We start from the raw sequence: 23703 nt of genomic DNA on the forward strand, positions 1-23703 counted from the left end.
AAAGGAAATTGATTCAGCCTCAGATTTACAGCTAGTAACAGAGCAAATCAAGCATAGGATGAGAAACTGAGGCAGAGGCTAAGAGGGAGTAGCAGAGCAGGTATTTCCATTCCCACTTTAATAGTCTTACCATTAAGCCGTGCTCACCATGCATGCTTTCTGTACCATTTACCACTACATTCTCTTGTCTAACTGCCTTACACAAGTCCTTTTTTGCAGCTGATTGGAAAGCACACTAGTGCTTAGCTAAAAGGAGATAAATGCACACAGCTCAGGAGGTGGCAATCTTTGAAATCCAGTATGCAAATTGAACCAGTGATCCTATGGAGATCATAGTGCTTATCCTGTGCTGCCTCACAGGCCTGCCGTTAAACACTAAAGTCCTGATGTGTTATGTTGACAACTGAGTATGTTTTGCAGAAGAATAAGGTTTTAACTGATGTGTCCAAGCCACAGACTAACTTGGATAACAAATCCTTACAACAAAACCTCTGTGGTGTTTTGAGATGCAGCACAGAGTTCATGACTTATGTCTCAAGTTCTTGTTTGCTGCTCTGCCAGACAAATAGTCATGAACTTGTGATTTGGTAGGAAAGTGGCCGTGTAGGAAAAAGGAATAGGGAGGTGCATTAAGCGGCAATGGATCATTCTGCTATGCAGTGATTTTTCATACTAGTTGATGCACAGTTTTGCCTGCCATTCTAGTCAGAAAGAAACTGGAGGTACATAGGCATTTTGTAGGACAAGGCATAAAAATGAGAGGACAGCTCTCAGTCTGTAATCAGCTGTGATTTGAATAAGCAACCATGTTTAATTCCTGAACTTCAGATTAATCACTGGCATCAGCTGGCTGTGGTAAATCTGGAATTCCAAGCTTCTAATGGAGGTATAAAAGATGAGTGCACAGGGACAATTTTGTGCTGTGTCCTGACAGAGGTGAAGGGGCTTCATGTTCCCATGGATGGAAATGGACTGGGAGGTGCCGGTTGTGGCAGCAGCTCCAGTAGCATCTATTCCTCTCAGTTTCCTCCTTCAGTCCTTGCATGTGTCTGCTCCAAGATGATGCCCCAGGAAAGGTGTCAAGGAAGCAACTGTGTGGAGTAAGGCCCCTGGAGTTGGAATGTGGTTTCTTGCAAGGTAACCAGATCTTTGGATGTAAAGCTCACAGGTGGCAGTGAAGGGATGTCTCTGGTGGCATCCATGAACTCTTAACTGCTCCCCCTCTGTGTGCTCTGGTGATCTCCCAGCTCTGAGCTGTCCTGTGATCTGTGGCTGCTCTTTTAGCTCAGGCTGGATTAACACATGCCCTTCAGTGGGTTGACTTCTGCAGTGAACGTTTTGTCATCCTGCAAGCCTCAGATCTCTAAGCCTGTTCAAAGTTGTCTCCCTTCTAACCTTGAGCAGCTTGATCCTTAGACAGAGCAAACAAGGTTCTGCCTTGCACAGCTTGTGGGCATCCACTGTGGTGATCCCTTACAGCCAGGCTGTTGAAGAGGCTGTTCAATAAATGGTTTGGAAGCAGTTCTGCTGCCAGATCCAAACATGAGGAGTGGATTGATTTAACTGTGGCATATTTCTCTTTATGTGTTTTCAACTTCTCTGTGTTTCAACCCACCACCCCTTGATCTTAATTCAAGCTGAAAAGGAAGCCTGCCTCTATTCTGTTTAAGTTTTGCTCTGGGCCTGGGATGTAAATGCTGCTGCTGCTACCTTCCACTTTGTGTTTCACTTCCTTCCTAGGCTCCACCTTACACCTTGCCTTGATTTGAAATGAAATCAAGTCATTACATTAGGTTTGAAAATTTCTTTGAGATTAGCACAGTGTCTGCATCAAATAGCAATGCCCAAGAGACACAGATGTGGTATAATAATCTTCTAAGCGCTGAGCATTTGGAGAGGTGTTTGTATCCTACTACCGGTACCAGAGACACTTTGCGGCATCCTGTCCCTCTGAGAATTCAGCAAGTGCTCTTCCTCTGATTGCCATATGATTTTGGGTTAACTACTAAGCATATACCTGAGGAACTTCCTTTCTTTAATTTCTAGGCTTGATTTGTGTGCAGGATTTCCTTTTTCTTTCTCTGTGCTTTGCTTTGGAGAGGTGGTGATTTTTACTTTGAAGTGGATCTAATAAAACCCCCCTAATGTGAGTACCTGTGAAACTATCTCTAGAAACTCCTGGGGCACAGGAAGAACTCATGTTAGCTGTTCACCCACTTGCATGCTCTTTCCTCTTTTCTATGCTGCTGAAGTAATGGCATAAAGGAAAACAGCTGCTCTCGAGGTGAGCTTGTATAGAGATGTTAGAGGGATCATGGGTAGATGGAAGTTAGCAGAGGGCTTCCTGAGAAAGAACTGGGAAGGGTTTTCAGGCAGCAGTAGAAAAGAGCTTCTAGAGAGAAATCTGGCCTTGCAGAAAGGACTCTGCAATTTTACTTTTGTTTGTGGCTTTTATTGAACTCCATCCAGGAGCTTTCAGTAGGTTTAACTAGAATGAGGTAGCTAAAATTACAAAGGGAAAGATTAGGTGGGGGCAAAAAACGTGGAAGGCTGTAGGAGAGGAGGTTGCTTTTCAGATGAGTCTGGGAAATACAGTTGGAAGGGAGGTAGGTAGGAGGAGCAGGAAGGGACTCTGCAGTTACAGTAAGAATGTGCCAAAACCCAGACAGTGCTAGACAGGGCTTTTGGTGTGTAATAGGAAAAGGTCATTTGGGGCGGTTGCTTTGGAATTGTACATCTGTTGGGTTGCCATAAAAAGCACTGTACATAAGGAGTTTTCTACTGAGGCTTCAGCAGAGCTCCGTTATGCTGCTGCTTGCAGTAAAGACTGTGGGGTTTTGCCTTTCTGAGGAAGATTTCAAAGTCAGCAGAACACGATATGATCATGTTGCTTTGCAGGTGACTAGCAAAGGAAAGGTAAGACCCTGTCAATAAAAGCCAGTTTAAGAGCTTGTGCAATGTTACATCCATTTTATACTGAGGATCTGGGAGTGCATCGCCCTTCTCCCATCACCTGTAATCCTGAATTTTGTGGATTTTTTGGCCAGCTTAGACTGTGTAACACACTGTCGAAGTGACTGCAAAAGAGTCTTGTCCCCTGTGCCTAGTCACCCGCAGCATATACGTGCTGTGCTGTAGATTGGCTGTTTCAGCTCATATTTCACATGAAATTCTCTGACCTCTTCTGCGGGGAGCACCTGACTCCTAAAATAGTGTGCAGTTTGGTTATGTATGCTCCCCGCAATGTAAACTCCTCTGACAGGCTCCTGCCCGTGTTTTATGGCCTCTTATGCCTTCACACTAACACTTAACATCTGCACCACAAAATCTGTAGCATCAGTTTGTTCGAATAAAGAATCCACCAAGCATTTAATCCTTGTTTTAATGGCTGATGTTTATTTTAGTTTGGGGTTTCGTGTACTTGTGGAGGGATTCTCTGCCCATAGTCCATAAATCATGCAGAGCAGGAATGAGACTTCTCTGTGCTGGCTTGTTTCCGAAGTGAGGCTCTAGAAATGGGGGGATTTTTGGTACCTCCATAAAGTTGACTCACCTCAGGTACGAGTTGCAGATGCGATTAATGAGGATTTACTATTGGGTTTGGATCTTTTTCTCCTCCTCATCAAATGTCTGCGATATGGGATGTGTGTATCTCTCTTGTTCTGTTTGTGATGGTTCATCCATGCGATACTTGTGTTTTCTCCATGTGCTTGATTATGCTGGAAAATTGTTTGCATGTGTGGAAGGCAGGAAGATGCAGATAGAAACCACTCTGAAAGTAGCCCTCTGCAAGGACAAGTAGGACAGAAGGAATGAAATTACACTGTAGAGGAGCTGATAACTGAAAATGGAAAGAAAAAGGGACACAATCCCTTTTCTGTTCAAGTAGTTTGCGTTGTGTTGCCGTACATCTCCTGCAGTGTATCATCAGTGACCACCTGAGCTCTTTGTAGGCTCCCTTGAGTCCATTACATGTTGCCTGTTTTAAGTGCTCAGTAAGCTTACACTTGGCCAATGTGAGGGAGAGGATAAGAGTAAGAGTCCAGATCCTCTAAGTTAGGTCACTTTGGCTGTGTTTCTAGGCAAGCTTGGGGGGTGGTAGTTTTCCACACACAACCTTTAATCCCTACAGCCCAGTGGCAAGCAGCCAACCCAGAGCTTCAAGTAAAACTCCTGGAGGAATGGGGGCCAGAGGCTTTGTATGAACCAAGACTACCCAGCAATTTGCCAGGAGTCCCTTTAGGCTGCTGCTCTCCAGAAATCACACCTTCCAGAGCTCTGTACAGCTGCCTTCTGCAAAGAGGGGCTGAATGGAATCGGCAAAGCCTTGCCAATTCCTTCATCCGCCTCTGGAGGAGCCACCATGCTGGGCAATCCCATGGCAAACGACCATGGCATGACCTCTTCTCCGCGGAGTGCAAGCTGTGGTCTGCCATAGTGGTTTCCTCTGACACAAGTGGCTTCTTTTCTACCAAAAAGGAGATCTTTGAAGTGAAGCCCCAGAGTACTCTGGGTTTATTTCCTTCCGTTTAAGCTTTTTTTACACAACTCATTCCATAAGAACAACTTCTGTGTAGGTAGAAGATTTACACGAGCCGAAATGCTTTTATTTGTTAGGGAATTACCAAAATAAGAATTTGATGGGGAAGTGCTATTACCTCCATGAAGGTTCTGATCACCAGCAGCCAGACCAAAAAGGCCGATGTTCTTGCTATAATAATTGGCCTGCTCTTCCTTTCTCTCTGCCTTCTCCCATGGTATTTAAATGATAACATGGAAAGTACTGCACCTAAAGCTGCATGGGATGGGAGGGATGGGTGGATGGATAAAATGAAAGGGATAAACAAACATGGGAGCTTTTCCACAGAAGTTTGGTGAAGTCATCTCCATTTCATAGCTGGCAATCATCTTTCTGTGCATTCATCTTTCTGTGCATTCATCTTTCCTTCTTTCTGGTACAACCACTCCATTTTATTTTATTGCTTTTCTAAAGCCCTTGGAAGCATAGAGATCCCCTGCTCTGTGGCCGCTGTGTCATGATCGTGCACTTTTGGGTAACTATACTGCAGTCTTGTGTGAAAACAAGCCTTGAAACTTGGTGATTGTCATCTTTGCTGCTGGCACGAAGCTTCTGTTATTTATGAGCACCCCAAGTTTTCATTTCTTTTTGCTTGTCCATGGGCCCGTCTGTCTCTGTAGACCCAGGGGGGATATTTCCACACCCCTTTAAAAAGATTCAAATCAAATTTCATGCTTAAAATATGTACCAAGTGTTGACAGCTGATGCTTTGGGCAGAAAAGCACGTGCAGAGCCGTGCTGGATGGCTGCTAGACGGCTTGGAATAGAGATATGGGATGGACATGTGCAAATCTGCATATTGACGAGACAGAAAATGTATGAATGAGCAGGAGGCAGGGAGTCCATTTCAGGTAGACTTTGGAGGGCTTAAAGCTGATGGAGTTTATCACCCCGAGTACAAGAGGTCAGTCAGGAAAAGCGGATGATCTGGGTGCATTTGCCAGCCTGGGAAAGAAGGGAAATTCACACTGGATTCTGTAAGGTAAACAGGCTGTGGCAAACCAGGATCCGTGAATGCTAATCCAGATCTGCCTGCTGCAGAATGGTGCTTTGCTAAGAGAGGGTCTCAGGTTAAATCTACACAAAATGTAAAAGTGTGACAGAAGAGGCACTGTCTGATCATTATGATCTATCCCATGTCACTTTCGCATTGAATGTTGTGTATATGCCTGTTCAGGACCTGTTGCGTGTTCTGCTCCCTTTGCCATTGGAAGAAACCAATGCATTAATCAGTATCAAACCAGTATCAGTATCTTATCCATGGAATATTGCAGGCTGAGCAGTTAGCAGATGTAATTTCAGAAATTCTTGGCAGTTTGTTTCTTACTCCAAAATAAACTTGTTTTAATGACTTCATTTGCTTTTCTTTCATTTTACGATTGAAAACATGAATACATTTTGTGTGACTGCAGTGAAGTGAGTAGATTCAGTTTTAAATCTGGACTTAGTTTTTCCTTTGTTTATGCCTCAGCTGCTTTGTACATTTGCCTTTGAGCTGTAGAACACATTTCACCTTCAGTTTAGAAGAGGACAAATTACTAATACCTGAGTTGCTTAGTATGGAGGAAGGGAGGTTTAACCTCTGTGTTTCATTTTTGTGTTAACACTGCTGCTTCACTTTCAAGTCTTTAGGATAGGTCCATTTCACAGGTTCCTGTAACTTCAGTTCATTGAGGTCTAGGGATTCCCTGCTTTTGGTGCACATACCACAGTAAAGACGCATGTGAGCTCTGCACGTAGGTGGCCAGTGACTGCAGCTGCTGGTGCTGGTGCTCATGCCAATAGCAATAAATCAGCAAAGAAAGCTTGAGAAGGTCTTATCTAGCCTGACCTTCTGCACTCCTGGGTTCCATCCAGAGACTTCTGCAGTTGGCCAATGATCCGTGTTCCAAAACAATCTTAGCTTAAATTAAATTTTTTGAGGCTCTGTTGTGTTCAGTGACATTGCTCTGGTAGGGCTGGTAGCAAGTGAAAATGCAACTGATGGAAATAGTGACTCCAGGAACATCTTACAACTTCCCTGGCTCAGGAGAGCCTGCAGAGTCTAGGGTGTAGGTTGCACCCTAAAGAACACTCTCCTATCCTAAAGTTTTCTTCAAGAGATTTTTCCTTAATTAGCATTTATTCCATTCTAGAGGAATGATGCTACTTTCACATGCAAGATGTCCAGATTTGGAAGGTTTTGCACGAGCATGACTTCTTGGTTTGAATTCAGGTTTATCTTTTGCTTTTCTGGACTTCTCTTTTTTCCATTGTCTTTTCTTTCTGCCTACAGAGGTACAGATGTACTTGCAGTGGAACCTCTTGATTGCTTTTTTTCATCAGCAGAGAACACTTCAATTAAAGGGCATTGCAACCTGAATATGCACAAGAATATTTGTTGGAGAGTGTAAATGTTTTATTATGATCTGCCAGCCTTAATAAGGATTTTGACTTTTAGAAAAGAAGAGACAAAAGAAGATGAAATCAACCAGTGACTGGAGGGAGAGAAGAAACGCCATTCGACTCACCAACGAGTACACAGTAGAAACCCTGGTGGTGGCAGATGCTGATATGGTCCAATACCATGGTGCTGAGGCTGCCCAGAGATTCATCCTCACAGTTATGAATATGGTAAGTAGGCATTTTGCTCTCAAAAGAAGAACAGGTCATATTAAGGGCAGGTTAAAGCTGGCTTCCGTGACAGCTGAAATGGGCAACTGTTTTGACCTTGAGGTATGAGGAAAGGTTTTGGTTTTCTTGTGTCATGTGCCTCTTCTCCCCCATCTATATAATTCCATGTATTTGCTAAAGGACATCACAATGAAGAACTTTTTTGAAACTGAAATTGCAAGTTTTCATTAGGAAATATTCCATAATTGTTGAAGAGTGGTGTTTTCTGCCATGTTTTATTATTGAAGCCAACAGTCATAATGATTTCCAGCAAAAAACCTGTCTTTCACTTCGTTAGAAATACTCTTTACCTCTGATTTTTTTGCACAATGAAAGTGGCTGCCTCCCTTGGTGTAGAAAACATGGTAAAGTCACTACCAAACTGCCAGCTGATCCCATTCTTTTCACCCCAGGATCCCTTGGGCTGCCTGAAGTGGTGCTGATCACACCTCTGAATAGGTGGAGTTGGCCTCTAGAAGCATTCAAAAACTTCTGCAGGGAATCTGCCAGGAGTGAGGAAAGCCTTTAGAAACTGCAATCTCCAGTGAAGTGTGGGTGTTAATTTGTTAGCTGGCCTAGTAGTTTAAGCCTTCTGTCTCAGTTGATAAGGGGACACAGAGCCTGCCACAGTGAATGCTCTCTCACTCGCTTGTTGCCATTGCCAATAAAAAGATAATGGCTAAATTGGATGGGGACACTGAAAAGTCTGCTCAGAGACGGCAGGGGTCCTTCCAGAGGCATTTGTGCAAGGAAGTCTTTGAGGAAGCTGGTATTCTTCTGCCCGTGCTATTGTAACATCCAGGAGCAGTTCATTTTCATGATTACTGATCTGTTGTTGTTCACAAATAGCAAATTAGCTTGGAAAAAAAACCCAGTTCTTGATAGTAATTGACTGGTCACACTTCCTAGTGAAGAGCTGAGTGATGGATGCTCAGTGCATAATGCAGCTATGGGACAACAGCTTTTTGAAAGGTCTTGTGTTCTCTTAAGCACTGGTGTGAGGGAGCTCTCCTGTAGTGAAGTGCTTTGCTGATTAAGCACGGAGTAACTAGTCTTTTTCTGTTAACAAGCTGCTTTTCTGTGTCACTTCCTCTACCATCTGTTTTGCCTTTTGGCATGCTGTGACAATAGCCACTTAATAGGGCTTCATTGTGTCTCTACATTTATTTGGATTGATTGGTAGGAAATGTCTTCTTGCAACAAACCCATTCATGTTGCCTTCACTTCAGGGTCTACTTACTGGCTTTCTTGCATTTAAGGATGTGTTTGCTGGGGGCACAAGAGCCTTATTCTTCTCAAAGCCACAGTCTTCCAACCTTAAATTCCCGTACCAGTTCTGCAGTGAGCAGCAGGACAGAAGGCCAGCTCTGAACAAGTTTGCTTCTCGAGTCACTTTTTGAACGAACAGAAGTCCATATTTGTATATAATGTACAGGTCAAAGCTGAGTTTCTTCTGGTGTCAGATGTTTGGGACCTTGAGGCAGGGTGATGGTGACTTTTTGTTTGCAGTGGTAGCCCAAAAATTTGTTCCCTCCTAAAATCTGTTCCACACTGATAATAACAATCTGCTGTTGTGTCCCACAGTTCTGGTGGGGCTGGGACAGGACATTATATGTGTGAGAGCTTTTAAAACATGTGTTTGATTATCTGTCTTGATGATCCTCATGCCAGAAGGTCAGTTATTTCAGTGTAGCCATTAGTGCTTCTCTATCTTGTGTAGCTTTATCAACCTATGAAGATCGTTTGGGTTGAGAACGCCAATAGACCAAGTCCCAAACAAAAGATGACCATGAATCCTGTTGTCTGTCCAGGCTGAGGAGTACTGCAGAACAGCTCAGCAACATCAGCTTGCCAGGAGTGAATATGTATGTGTGGAGAGGTGCTGATAGATGGGCTGGGTTCTCTAAACCCATTTACTGTTGGGTTAATATCGAAGCTTAGTTTCCAACAGATTTGTCTGATGGACTTTTAAGCTAGGTTCTGATGCTGTAGTGTGAGCTCACACATTTATTAGGCACTAGAGAATGCATGTGGAAGGGGACTCTTGGCTGAGGAACACATTTATCTAACATCTAAGGTGCAAAGTCCAGCTGAAACACTTCCCGCTGTTAACTCATTTTTCCTAGGGACTCACCCATGTGGCTTTTCTGATGTCTGATAGGATCTGAATTTATGTTTCAGCTTTTCAGCCTCCAGAGGAGCACTGACAGAGTCTCTATCCTTTGTCTGGCCACCTACATTCCCACACTTGTAGGAACATATCATCTTTCACGCCTCTACCTCCCTCGGGAAACTGGTTGTGAATGGCTGGCAAGATCAGAAGATACTAAAGAACAGTAACAGACAAACACATAGATGGCATCATTGCATAAATCCTTTATTCTGAGGCTATAAACCAAGGTGAAATTCAAGGAAATCAAAGGGGATCTTCACATTTCATTTGCTACAATGAAAGCTGATCTTTATCCCAGCAAAAGAGGCTGAGGAACAGTTCAGAACACATATTTCAGGAAAAGAGTTCGGATAGTCATGTGGTTTAGATAGGGCTTAGCCAGATTCTTCACTCAGCCACTACTCTTTGGGTAGTGCCTGAACCAGCCATGGTCAATCTTTGTGTGATAGTTTCTCATGTGTAAAGCTGCTTTGAGGAATAGCACAGCCCTAGGTCCTTAGGGCAACATCTGTTACATTCTTCTCTGGTGCAGGATCAGTTGTTCTCTGTGTAACACGCAGACGAAGGCCTCCTGGCTCCTTGGGATCTTTGTCTCCTGCCTGCCTTGATACTTCTGTCAGCCTTCTGTGGCTGTTAGTTGGGGGGCAGGATTTGCCCCATGATATTAGGCAGTGCTTATTCAGCTATGCTGCAGGATGGCAGGCTGCCTCTAAAAGAAACCAGAATGTTAATTTTGGCTTGGAGGCTTGCATTTAAGCAAATAGAACATTACTGGTCAGGGGTATATTAACTTAACTCCTCTCTGTAAGCCATTACGTTTACTGTCAAACCACAAAACAAGCATTAAGAGGTCTTATTAATGCATTTTATATTTATAGACATTTTAAATAAAGTGATCTGCCTTAAAGTATTTAATATCTATTTATGTTACAAGAATTTCTGAAGGGAAAAAAAGTCAGCATTACAAAATACTGGTTTATTGCTCCCTTGGTAAATGAGATTCTTAGGGAAAAAAAGCCCACCACCCTCCTCTAGAATAACAGCTAAGAAACACAGCAAGGCCCTTTTGCAGCCCAGAAATAAAATAACAGCTAGTGCTTCGTACAGAAAGTGCTGTGTTTTTAATAACATTCTGTGGTTCTGAATATCCCCCTGAACAGAGAATAGATTCACATTAAAGGTACTTGTTTTTTCTGAATGTCACTGTAGAGGTACAAGCTCTTCATTTACTAAGCTAATATTTGAAGTTATAAGACAGATTTTTCCAAGATCGTGGAAGAATTTCCCTCTAAGGTACTCTGTAATGTATAAGTAGGAGCAAGCATGGCCCCAGGACTTTGAGTTGACATTTTTTTAAGTCACCACCTCTAAAATGAAATCTCTTCTTGTTTTCTGGCAAGATATTTGGTTCAGCAGTTTTGCTAATGGGCGGTTCCTGGTGGCTTTGTGATAATGATGAAAGAGATAAGCTGATAAAGTTGTCAAATGTCACCATGTACATCTGCAGTTTTAGTGAGGCAGTGAGGTTACGGGCATCCTGGATATGAGGACCTAAACAGGCAGAGATAATAGTAGAATTATAGAAATGCAAAACAAACTTACTTAGCTCACCCATTCTGTTAGTCTGGCAACTACAATCTCTCCTTGCATTTAACTGACGTGGAGGCTCTTTGGATGGATGTTCTGTTTCTTATGAAGTTCTGTGTTGGTCTTGCAACTCATCATGGCTTCACCTAAACTGAACTTTGGGTTTCTCAGCCAGCAGCTAGATGACCAGTGCACTAGCTTTCTCTTTTCCTTTCCCATGTGTTCCTGTGTATCTGCTTAAAATAGCTGCCATACTGGCCTTGGTTCAGGAGCAGGTTCTGAAGCATGAGGCATCACTGCTTTCTTGGAGGAATTTTATGCTTTGTTTCCTCTTGTGTTTTCTTTTCATCCAAGAGAAATGGCAGTAAGACAAAAAGGAGATTCACTGTCCTCATAGACAGGCAAATTGAACTGGCCTCTCCTGTGTGTGGTCTTCATGACTTATGCTTTCAGCTTCTCATAGGGAACTCCAATTCAAATGATTGTGAAGTATATGATAAAGGAGATATGAGACCCTTTGGAAAGTTCTGTCCATGACCATTGTGTTCTTAATGATGAGGAATGACTGGTTTCAGCTGGTACCTGAACAGCAAGTTATGAATATTAGCTCCTTGCAGTTCTGCAGGGCTTCTTTGCAAACCAAGCCCCACTCAGAATAACCCTCTGAGCATTTAAGGACAGAGATGTCTGACTTTCCAAGACCACAGCATAGTAATTTAAAAGCTGCTTTCTATGGGTTTTTTCTCCCTTGAGTGCATTTTTGGGGGGTTCAGAATAAATTAAAACTGTGGCTTGGTTTTGAGCTTGCCTTTTTCTGAGAGAATACAGCATTCAGGGGTAGGTTACTGTAATGTGTGTTAGTTCTCCTGCAGCTGTCGCTAAGCCATGCGATTAGTGTGGAAGCTCTTTGCAGCAGCAAGCAGTAACTTGAAGTTAGTGATCTTTGGGATGCCATTAAGGGGGAAAAATTTAATGTTGCTCTTTAGCAATAATGCTGGTTTACTCTCTGAGGCCTCATTTTACACTGTGCAGATTGTTTTTCATTTGGATTTCCCCTGTGAGAGGGTTTTTTTATGTTAAAGGAATAGATAAAATCGTTTTTATCATGCATGCATTGATGGATTTATATCTGTGCTCTTGGGGGCTGGCACATAAAGGCTCCAGAGTTGCAGCTGATAATTGGCTCCCTTTACCCTGATCTGGAATTTTCACAGTGGGAACAGGGAAGTGAAGGAAAAGGATGTAAGTATTTGATTACAGTCTATAGATTCCTCTTTTTCACTCCAGCAGCCCCAGGAGAAAGAGTTATGTCAACTATCTTATATGGAGCCATGAATATGTTCTTTTTCATTATATTTAATGGGGTAATTTGAACGTTTGGCTTCAGGTGGGTGTTAGAAATCCTATAGCACTTTTCAAAACAAGTGAAAGACAACCTCAGTAACCTGACTAATGCTTCTGCTGTCCAAATGTCATCCAGCAGCCAAGGCAGTGGGGAGGCTCTTACTTGACTGCAATGCTTAAGGAAGAAAAAAGTCAATTTACCCTCAGGGTTGGTGTTCTGAACTCCAACACATCTGAAACACACACGTCTGCCTCCCACCATCCACCTGCAGAAGGAAGCTCCAGAGAATTAAAGATATTAAATTAAACTGATGTAGTTTAGTTCCTCTCTTATCCCAATTCCTCATGCCTAGGTTGTACTTTATACATGCTGGGGCAGGCCTGGACAGCTTATGCCAAAGCTGCATTTATTCTGTCCCTTCCATGTCAAAGCTATAAGGAGAAAGAAAGGCAGGAGGAATGCAAACAGAGGGAGAAGGGTGGTTCAAGCTTTTATGTTTTCTGTAGGGCATTCTGTGCTGTAAAGCTGTGTCAGGGAAACGCAGACGAAAGAGGGAGATGGCAGAGATGGGCTTTATTCTTCTGCATTTCCCCTTCCATTTTTCTGTCTGTTTTGTATGGCTCTTTACCATACCTCTTTGTTTCCAAAGCTCACTCTCTACTTTCAATGACAGCTCAAAGAATGGAAGTCAATGCAGCATAAAAATTCACCTGCATTAGGGCAACTGGTGATCATGACCACGCTTTAGCCATACTGACAACTTTTCACATCCCTTCCCTTCAGCCTAGTGACCACGAACCTCCAGTTAAGCTGGTTTTTGGCACTGTGGTGATGTCCTAAACCATTAACTTTTGTATTTTGTTCCACAGCAACAAGTCAGCCGGTTTCATGCAGCTCACACTTGTGTCCCCAGCTGCCTTATTTATTAAAATGCTTCTAAAATACCTCAAATATTTCTACTTTTCCCCTGTTGGAAGCAGTCATGGCAGGCTCAGGGGTGTGTGATGCAATTGCAGGCTTGAGGAAGGGTGGCCCATGGCATTGTGAGTGGGAAGGGAGGTGTCTCTGAGTCAGTCTCTCTGTTAACGCCTGTTGTCCATGCGGCAGGAAATCTTGAGGACATCTGCTGCAGGAAATCCCATTCCTCCTCCCCTGGTACCAGTTATCTCAGCCACCTCACTTGGCACGGGTAGCTCACGTGCCAATGGCAGCCTGCGGGATGGCTTGGACATGCCGAGTCTGTGGGTGATGGCTTCCTAGTAGGCTGGTGAGAAGGGCAGAAGGTGGTTACTGTCATGGTGGAATCCGATTCCTAGCAGGAAAGGCCTATGGATTTGGATTCTTTTATTTATTTGCTTGGATTCTATTATTTATGGTAATGCTTCCTTCAGACACAACCAACCTCACACAGTCTGGTTTAACACCGGCTGTGTGCTGCCGAAATGGCTATCAATAACCTGCACTGAACTCACCTCATTTATTCACCAAGTCACTTAAGATCCGATTGTCTTCTTGCTGAGGTTTCTTGTAGCTTTAAAAGCCGTGATTTGAGACAGTTTGAGGTTTAATTTAACAGGACGATGCCTTGTGCAGTGAGGGGGCTGCAGGGGCCTCTCTGAGGAGAGCCCCGGAGCTGCCTCACGCCGGACGCAGCCGGTTCCGGCCGGTTCTGCACTCCCCACACCACAGGAGCCGGTGAGGAGAGCTGTGGTGCCTCTGGAAACGCGTTCAACAAAGGGCAAATGGCTGCTTAGGCTGTGAGGGAAAACCAATGTGAGCATATCCCGGTCACGGCAGGAGGAGGAGGAGTGCTCCTGGTGCTGGAGCAGAGGTTGCCATGCAGCCTGTGGAGAGACCAAGGCGGGGAGATGGCTGCCCCTGAAGAATATTGCAGCCTGCGCAGAGCACCCTGACAGGAACTGTGGCTCATGGAGAGGATCCATGCTGCAGCAGGGAGAAAGTGTGAGGAGGAGGAAGGAGCAGCAGAGAGGAGCTGTAATGGACTGACCACAGCCCCCATTCCTCATCCCGGGGTAAGGGGGCAGAGGAGTCAGGAATGGAGCAGTGGAGTTGAGCCTAGGAGAAAGAGATGGGATGAGGTGAGAGGAAAACGTTGCATGGAGAGAAACAAATATAAATTAAAACAAGTTATTCTAATTAGCAATAAGTTAGATTTTTCTCAAGTCAAGTGTGTTTTGCCCATGAGGGTAATCGCTAACCCTCTATCTGTACCCATGTAGTGTGTCCTTTACTCAGTTAATGAATAAGAGCTGTTTGCGTGGTGACATTTCCTCATGTGGACCAATTTGCAGGCATACTTTTACGTCTGTTTTCTTGCTAATTTGCCTGCAGATCTTAGCTCATTTTGAAAGACAAGTTTATTTGTGGGTGGGTTGTGAACAGTTCCCAGCTAAATCTATGTACAGTTTTCTGTGTGAAAATCTGCAGTGGGCTTTTTGCTAACAGCAGAAGAAATAGAAGAATATAAAGAAATAAAATAAAAAGAATTAAAGAATAAAAGAAATAGAAGGCAGGTGAAGCTGGAGATGTCTCTCTGCTCTTCAGCTTGGCTCATGAAAGAAGATAGGAAATTGTACATGTGATATTCCTGTAGTTCTGGTGCTGGACCATCTTAAATCACAGTGCTAATGTCTTCTTCAGCTGAGCTTCTTACAATGACACTTTAAGTATTGAGAAACAGTGCAGAGTTGCATGAAACAAACCAAAATGACTGTTCCTCTGGCAATTGTCTATCCATCTCTGAGGAAAAATGTTTGAAACTTCATTATTTACATGGGGGAATTGTTAGCTATCATCTTTTCTTGCCTCTTCTTGGTAATACATCATCTACGTAGATTTGTTCTTGCAGTTAAACAACTCAGAGGCACGGCCAGAATATGCATTACTGCTTTTGCTTGCACCATATCTTCAAAATCCAGTACGTTGTCTATCCTAAAACATCAGGAGAAACACTTCCTGCTAATACACCTGGATTTGTGCTGCAGCAATACTTAGCAACCTGTCACTATCAGAGTGTGATCAGCAAACACTCTGATGTCAGGCAAGTTATGGTATGTTTACCTGTACACATGTTAAAGTACTGACTGCAGTGCAAAGGAACCAGTTGGACTGCATTGAAGCAACATCTCCCCCTTAATCCAGTCAGAGGTTATGGACTGAAAAATCTGGTTCAGCCTCTGAGTGGGGGATGGATGCAGAGCTAGCTGGAGCAGATCTCTGATGAGAGAGGGTCTGTTTAGTGCTTTAGTTGTGATGAAGTAGAGCAGCCACTTGTACCAGTCAGGCTTCTTTAGCAGAGCGAAAGGTTATTGTTCCTACTAGGCAACACAAACTACCATCAGTCTGGGGCTGATCTGCACTCTATTTAAGAAAATAAGCAAACAAAGCTTGAATAAACAAGCAAAGTAAAGCCCCTCTTGCATGCCTAGTGTCTTTTTGGTTAGTATCCAATTGTTGCTGCAGCTAGCTAGGTTGAGTTCTTCTGAGATCACTGGTGGATGCAACTACAAGTGCAGTCAAAGTTATCCTTAGAACAGAGAGCATTAGAGAAAAGGAAGAAGGGCTAACAGCCTTCAAAGTGACACACTGAACTCTCCAGCAGCTGGTTCTTGCTATGCAAGTTTTACCAGTGAAACCCACCTTTTGAAATCAGTGGTGTTTGGATCTCTCTGTGCTGGGTCTGGAGGCAGACAGCTTGTCTGCTCTGGTGGAAAGGCAAGCACCATCATCCATTAGGCTTAATGATAAGAACTTGTTTGCTGTACTCATTTTATGAGTAGAAATGTTATGGGATGGTCAGAGCTAGCAGTGAGCTAGGCAAAACAAAGGCATCCGTCACAGGTAAATGTTTGTTAGCCTCTGGAGTGGTACAGGAGAGATTGATTTGATCAGTGTGATGCCCCTCTGACCCTCTCAGCTGAATGTCCAGATCTCCATTTACACATAGGTCAACTGTCAGAGCCCTTCTCTGCAAGTGCCAAGTTTATCCCCCGAGGTCCGTAGTAAGAGGTTATAGCTTCTCTACCAACATGCCCCCAAGCTAAGCAAATAGTGCCAGCACTTGTCTGCATTTGTATACCAGCCCCAGGGAAGATAAATGGCTTATTGAGCTCATACTGAAGGTCAGCGGGTCAAATACTGAGTAGCGTCTGTCTTGCAATCTGTGCCTAAATTATAGGAAACATTTATGTGTGTGCTTAAATCCAACCCCAAACACTAAGGAGCTTAAGAGCACCTTTACACTGAGCACATTCCTGAGTATTTGCACAAATAGGAAAAAAAAGCCAACCCCAAACCAAGCATTGAAAACACAGTATCCAAAATGTGTTCATGTCTTGGTTTTTTTATAGGAAGTTAGCTGAGCCTCTGTGATACTTCTAGCCAAATGAGCTGTGAGTAAGGAATACAGCTTACCTGGGGCCAAATCCTGCCTCCCGTTAGTCAGGAGTCTCTCTTCTGTAGTCTTGGGTTTATTTTTTCGACTAAGTAGGGAATACAGTATTCATCCAGAGGTTCTTATGTGGTGTTTACACCTTTTTAAAATAAACCCCTCCCTCACCTTTTTTGATATAGTCCATTTAAAGCAGTTGCACACACAGAAATGGGTGGAATAAAATCCTGGCATCAATTAAGATCTTACGTTCTAACCCATAAAAACGAGGTGAGGTATCTGAGCTGGAATGCAGAATCTGGAGAAAGCAGTAAGGTAGTTTCCGGTGCTATTTTTGTATTTCCTGAGGCTTGTGTCATTATGTGCTGCCTTATTACTATTCTCCTATATAAGATATGAAAATAACAGAGGGAAATTGCTTTTCCATTCGATTTCCTGAAGTCTAAAACACACCATTATTTCATCTTGCATTCAGATATCTCTGATATTTAAATGCTGAAGATCCATATTAGTTGGATGCTTCACAGTGTATGTCCATGTTCCTGAGAGTTTGGTTTATGCTTAGATTTCCTTTGAAATATTTCACTCCTTTCTCCTTCTTTGTTGTTTCTCTTGTTTATTCCAGTTAAAAGTATCTTTCTTCCTGCAACTGGCATGTGTAGTTTTTATTATGTTGTCGTATTTTTCATCCCTGAATGCTGAATCTTGCTGAGCTTAGTCACATTGGTCAGGTGGTGAAGCCCAGTGTGATAGGGCAGGAGCAAACCTACTCTGTTTTTCCAAGTGGTTTGGCTATACTGTAATGTGTGGAACTGTTGAGAGCAGTAACATAGTAGCTCTTAAAAATTTTTGATTTTATTGAGTGTAGTAGCACAACCATTTTGGGCTTGTTTTGGGTCATTTTTTTAAGGCCAAATGCCTAACTATAGTCACAATTAGTTCCTACAGTTATTATTAGGTCTTGGTATTCTTACTGATACACTGTGGATGTTTTCTTTGCGTTTTGACAGGTATACAACATGTTTCAACATCAAAGTCTGGGAATTAAAGTCAGCATTCGAGTGACCAAACTAGTGCTGCTTCGCAACCGTCCTGTAAGTTCTAACTCATCTTTACCCTGCAGCTGTGGTTGGACTGTTGTAGTCACACAGGCAGAGCAGAATCCCTGTCTGGGGTGGGGAGTGGGGCATGTCTGGCTACATGATCACCAGCTATGAGTAGTGTCTGCTGCGTTTTACCACGTGGTGTTAAAGGTGGGAAGTGTGGGGGGCTGTGGAAGTGAAAGCAGCTTCTTATACAGCACTACATTCAAAAGTCTCTTAAGTCTGGCTTTTGTATATGTATGATACGAAAGCCATATCACAGAATGCCAGGTTGGAAGGGACCTCAAGGATCATCTGGTCCAACCATTCTAGTCCCTAGCTCACTTGCTCAGATGAAGCTGGTTTTGAACTTTTTGGTCTATCACATCTGTGTTTTTAAGCCTCTGATTTTTCATTGGAGGTCTAATGCTTTATGTAAAGAATGTGACTGATATTTATTCTTTTGTATCTCTTATTTTTCCCAAAAGGCAAAATTGTCCATTGGTCATCATGGAGAGAGGTCTCTGGAGAGCTTTTGTCAATGGCAAAATGAAGAATATGGTGGGGCAAAATACCTTGGTAACAACCAGGTTCCTGGCGCAAGGGATGACACCCCTCCTGTGGATGCTGCTGTTTTTGTAACCAGGTATAGTGAGGTTTGGTTAACCAGTTTACTTCAACCACTAATGGCCTATAGTCAGTGATGGGTTTATCTAGTCTAGCAGTAATCTAAGAAAAAGATCTGTTGATGATGATACATGTGCTACCTATATGCTGTGCAGATGGCTCAGATGAAAGTGGTTTGTCTTCTTTCTGTGATACTTCACAAGGTTGTGCAAAAGCACCTTTCCTCTTGAGCCGCAGTGTTGTTATAGTCATTGTCAGGATAATGTAGCACAGCTGTTACTGTTTTCTCACACCAGCTGGTATAAGTTGGAAAAAAGTTGAGGTTTTGGAGCATAAACCCTTCTTCCTAAAAGAAAGAAGCTGTGGAATTGAGAACCAGTTGAGAACACGTGCTCTGTGTGTAATTAGGTACGAAACAACTGAACAGTCTGAGAGGAGCAGACAGTGTATCAGTAGTGGGGATGTCACTAGTGCTGTACATGCTAGAAAAACACTACTGCCTCCCCAGTTCTTCCCCAGATTGAGACAGGAAATGTCTGTACTGCAGTTTGATATCATTTACCACTTTCACCTTTTTTTCTCTGCCAACAGTGTAGGTAGGAATACATGTTTTTGCATAAACTGCCATTGTGATTGCAATAATCCCCTGGGTTAAAAGTCACATTGCAAACTATCCATGGGATTTTGGTGTATGTTCAGTAAAATAGCTGGTGAGCAGGGCATGGGGCCTGCAAAGTTCCTAAAGAATGCACCTTCACAGACATGAGTGCAGCTCCCACAAATCCATGTCTCTCCTCTGTATTCAGTGTAGTCCAACCAAGCACTTAAGCAGATACTTAACATTTTAGACAGGGTGAATAGTTCCTTTGAAGTCAATGGGCTGCACATCCTGGTTATAGTTAAGCATATACTTCACTGGACCAGAGCCTAAAAAAATAACTAACATTTTTGCTAAACTCATCTCAGCATCCAGTTGTCCCACATGACAAGCCAGGCATACAGAATCTCTTCTGATGTGCTCAAAGCACATAGTGCAGGAATAAGCAGAGCACTTCATCTGTGCAGTCTCTCTGCAGCTTATGAAATTGAATGTATAATGAGTTGGACTTGGGCTTCTGAAAGAATTGTAGAAAGACTTTGTAGGAAGAATTGTTCAATAGATTTTCAGGGGTTTGCAGCCAGAATACCTGGAGAAGTACAGGATTGGTTGGGCTAGAAACTAAGTTCAGATTGTGTGAGAAAGTTCAGTCTAGGGAGCACATTGCTGTGCATTAGAACAGGATTTTTCCTGTTTGATAGGCCATCAGTGTGTACTTGTGGTCTTTTTCCTTCCTTCTTGCTATGTCTTGTGATCCTTAACCCATCTTGCTTCTGCTGCATAGAGGATACAGTGTTGCTTGGAAGACTTCTGGCCCAGCAGCCTGATTCCTGTGTCAGGGAAATGAGGCTTTCTACTCTTGGCGTTGGAAGTGCATGTATGTATGTGTGTGTGTGTGTCCCTGGACCCTCCCCAGACTGTCCAGATGGACCACTGGTAGAGGATGTGGGAGCAACAACATGTCCAGCACAAGCAATTGGGCCAGAAAAAGCAGAAGCTGAATTTTCAGCAGCTGCAGCTGCTTTAGGACTAGAAACAGATTCTGTAGGGTCAACCTCTGAAGAAATCCCTGTGGTTCCAATCTGGCTGTGCTCATCTGAAACACCAAGGCGCACTTGTCTTTTGAAACTTCACCTCTAGCTGATGTTCCCCATGTACTCATCTGTATGCAGAAGGAGATTATCTAGATGGTAAATATCTCTCCTGTGGGACTTTGATAGTATCCCCTATCAAGTTCCAGGAAAAAGGCAAACTATGTCTGTGAAATAAGATGTACCATTGTCCAGTTCAGTAAATAAATGAGACAGTGAGAATAATCTGTTATAGCCCTGAAGGTCTGAGTATAGTGTTATATATGTAATCTGCCTTTTCTTGTTCAAATTCTGGTTTTGAACTTGCAGAAATTCAAATCTCTTGTCATGTGTGGATAATGTACTTCATATTTTAATGGGCAACTGACCAGAATAACTTCTCTTTGTGGGATCTGTATCTTCAGTGATCTTAGAAGTATGTCTCATTGGAAACATATTCCCCCTCTTGATCTGTCTTTTGCATTCCCTAGGAAATCTTCAGACACACTGATGTTCTCCCCACCTCCTGTCTGTAGGTTCTTGGGCCACTTACTAGTGATATGTAATAGCAGAGAGAAGAGTGACATAACCCTGACAGGAACAGCACTTAGAGCTGTCATTAAGCAAAGACATGGGTTTATTTTCCTGACATAGTGGTGTAGCTTTTCCATTTGCAGCCTGCTCCTCCCTTCCACATTTCTCCAGCCTTTTGCCTTCCCATTAAATGGGCAAATGAAGCAATTCAACGTGCATTGAGAAAACTGGGTGCAGAGTGCTACTAAATGTATATATGGACGTGGAAAGTTTTCTTTGGCAGCTGTACCAATTTCCTCTGTCCTTTAGCTTTATGACCCTGCAGGGTGAAACTGGTCAAAAGATGTCATTTGAAGGATGCTGGGAAGGGGCTGCTAAACAGAATGCTTCTTATTCATGTTGCACAGTTCAGCTACTGTCTTTCTTTCTTGCAGGAAGGACTTGAATTGCAGAATTTAGCTTAGCACAGTTAGGTATTTTTTTCCAGTTTGTGTGAGCCAGATGGAAGAGTGACTGTAGGAGGAGTTCTGAGCTCTTCTTTTCTGTCCATTTTTATTGAACAAAACAACTGACTTGTTGTCATCATTTTAGAAGAATTGTTGAAGTCTGCTAATGGAAACTGTCTGCAGTTATCTACCACAAGTGATAGTGACTGAGATTTTCACAGGTCCCTAGAAGATGAGAATACATGTCCTGCTTGATTCAGTCAGGGGCTAAAAGTGGAGAGTAAGATTGCTTCACAGCTGCAGTGTGTGATTTCAGTATATTGTCTGAGACTGAATATGGTAAGGTCAGATCTTGGATTTGAACTTCAGCTTCTGGAGTAAGAGTTTTACTCCAACATAGCTCTATAAAAGATTCTCATAACAAAAGGATGTCTCTGTGATAAGAGACATTGCACATGCAATTAAGGTATCTTTTTTATAACTTTGGAGTGTCATTATAGTATCATTCATGTCAAGTTCTTGTGTAAAAAATATACATGGAGTGAAGCTCAAAAACACACCAGGGACAGACCTGTGATTGATACCTTTTTAAAAGCAGAGCAGTTTCAGTGCCATGATGGGGCCATCTTACCTCACTGGTGTGATTGATCCACAGGTGAGGTAGATCTTTCTTAAAGTGTTTTCTCCCCTCTGACTGCTCTGATTGAAAGGCCTGTGGAGTTTCAGTATATAGGTTTTGTGAGGGAGTGGCTGCTTGCCTTTGGAAGAAGTCTGAGACTCATCAAGCTCATTTGGGACTAAAGGTTTGGATGTGCTTTTCTGTTTGGCTAAAGAGTTTTGGGGTAAAATGTTTACAGTAGGTCTGGAGGATTTAAAGTTTAGGATTTTGGTACTTTGAATAGAAGGATGGTGTCTCTTGGACTTGTGTTTATGATAGTTTAAAGAACAGGCAGAGGAGTTTTCATACTTGGAGGCCTGCATGCAGTGAATTGAACAGATCTAGTCATTTCTTGCTGATCTGTTTCAAGTCCTTCGCTGGCCAGACAGAATCACAGCACTCTCTTACAGACAAGGAGTGTTCTGCCTCTCTAGGAGAGTCTGCAAGTTTGCTGGATCATTTACAAGACCCCTCATTTTATGGCATGGTGGTAATTTCTGTAGGGAGCTGCCTGAAAGTATCAGACACCTTTCAGTGTACAACAGAGTGCAGGAGCAAAATTGCTGTGCTTTATTTGCAGAGCTGGCCAGCCCTTGCAAAGAGATGCTTTTCTAGCAATGGCCTCCTGCCATCTACTAATAGTTCAGCTATCTGTTGTCACAAGAAAAGCATCTGTTTGATTTACCAGTTTATATAACATAATAAGTCCTTAAATAAACCTCTGTCAAGTTGGCTCTGGGAACTCAAGCAGGCGTGTTTGTGCCAGCTCCGTCAGGAGACTGTCATTAGTCTTCTCTGGAAAGGCTGGAATGCCAAGGTGTCGAGACACAGTCAGGCTGTGGTGAAAAATGAAAGCTGGGGCTGGTGTGTGGTCGTAGCTTCCGATTCTGTTTTGTTCCCATCTGATTTTTTAACACTTCAGTGGTTGTTACGGTTTTTCTACATTTAAGCATGGTTGGTTTTCAATGTCTGCTTAACAAAAGCTGGTAGAAGCTGTTGTTTCTCTTCTTCCAAGCCCTTGACAACTTGATTTGTGACTTTCAAAGGACTTTGGTGTGAAGGGTTTGGGTTCATCAGCAGCAGTCCTGGGCCTTAAATCCCTTTTCCTATAATCCTAGATTTCATATTTTTCTTCACAAAGAAGTATTTTTAATCTTTCCCTATTTTTATCTTTCTCCAAGTGTTTTCTTTTTCTAAGTATTTATCTTTCTCTAACTATTTTTAATCTTCTCCCTGCCAAACTCTTAAACTCAGACTCCCGCTGGGCACTCAGGCATTTCAAATGTCACACTCCAAATGTACTAATATGATTCTCTCAGTAGCCTCCCTGCAGGGTGAGGAAAGCCATAATGATAGAGATTATGGTTCCTCAGCTTCCCTTGGGAACTCCTGAAATGTTTTAGCACATGCTTTTCTCCAGCTTCTCTTTGTAGCAGATCACATTGCAAAGCAGGTCTGGTGAAGATAGCTCCTAAAAGTTTGGGTTGAAGTGCTTATTGAAATGTATTCAAACCATTAGTTTAGTTGTAAAATACTTTTTCTCCCACACTTGTTCTTCTGTCATGGGGAATCTTATTTACATCTTCTCATGTGAAGTATCATTGCTTAGATGGTGAACTTCAAGGCTTTTTATTCTTTCTGTTTAATACAGTTCCATGGATCCCTGGTTGATTTGTGGGTGTCAAGGGCACAGGTAGTACCTCCTGTCTTGATGAGATGTGGGGGAGTAACAGAGACCAAATGAAGTCTCTTGAACCTCTCTGTGTTGGGTTCAAATCATAAAATGGCAAATTGGGCTGTAATGAGTGTAGCTGAAGCCAATTCACCTGGCTGTTACCTGGCAAATCTTGAAGTTCTCTTCCTTCGTCCTTGTCAACATCAGTCTTCTCTATTAGATCCTGCTCCTTTCTTGTCCTTTACTATACTAGTGTAAGAAGAAAA

At 42.9% G+C, this 23703-nt stretch overlaps 1 protein-coding gene across 2 annotated transcripts in view; it reads left to right on the forward strand.

Moving 5' to 3' along the window:
* Nucleotides 1-23703, forward strand: part of ADAMTS17 (ADAM metallopeptidase with thrombospondin type 1 motif 17) — a 171448-nt gene that overhangs the window by 17120 nt on the left and 130625 nt on the right. For both annotated transcript variants that reach the window (XM_061446696.1, XM_061446697.1), the window contains exons 4-6: nucleotides 7020-7192; nucleotides 17758-17841; nucleotides 18318-18475. In XM_061446696.1, the coding sequence (XP_061302680.1) occupies nucleotides 7020-7192; nucleotides 17758-17841; nucleotides 18318-18475 (415 nt within the window). The remainder of the gene's footprint in view (nucleotides 1-7019; nucleotides 7193-17757; nucleotides 17842-18317; nucleotides 18476-23703) is intronic.

Source organism: Pezoporus flaviventris, unplaced genomic scaffold (assembly GCF_033815535.1).
Source record: "Pezoporus flaviventris isolate CSIRO_AGI_PZ_B2104156 unplaced genomic scaffold, CSIRO_AGI_Pfla_v1 ptg000006l, whole genome shotgun sequence".
NCBI lineage: Eukaryota > Metazoa > Chordata > Aves > Psittaciformes > Psittacidae > Pezoporus > Pezoporus flaviventris.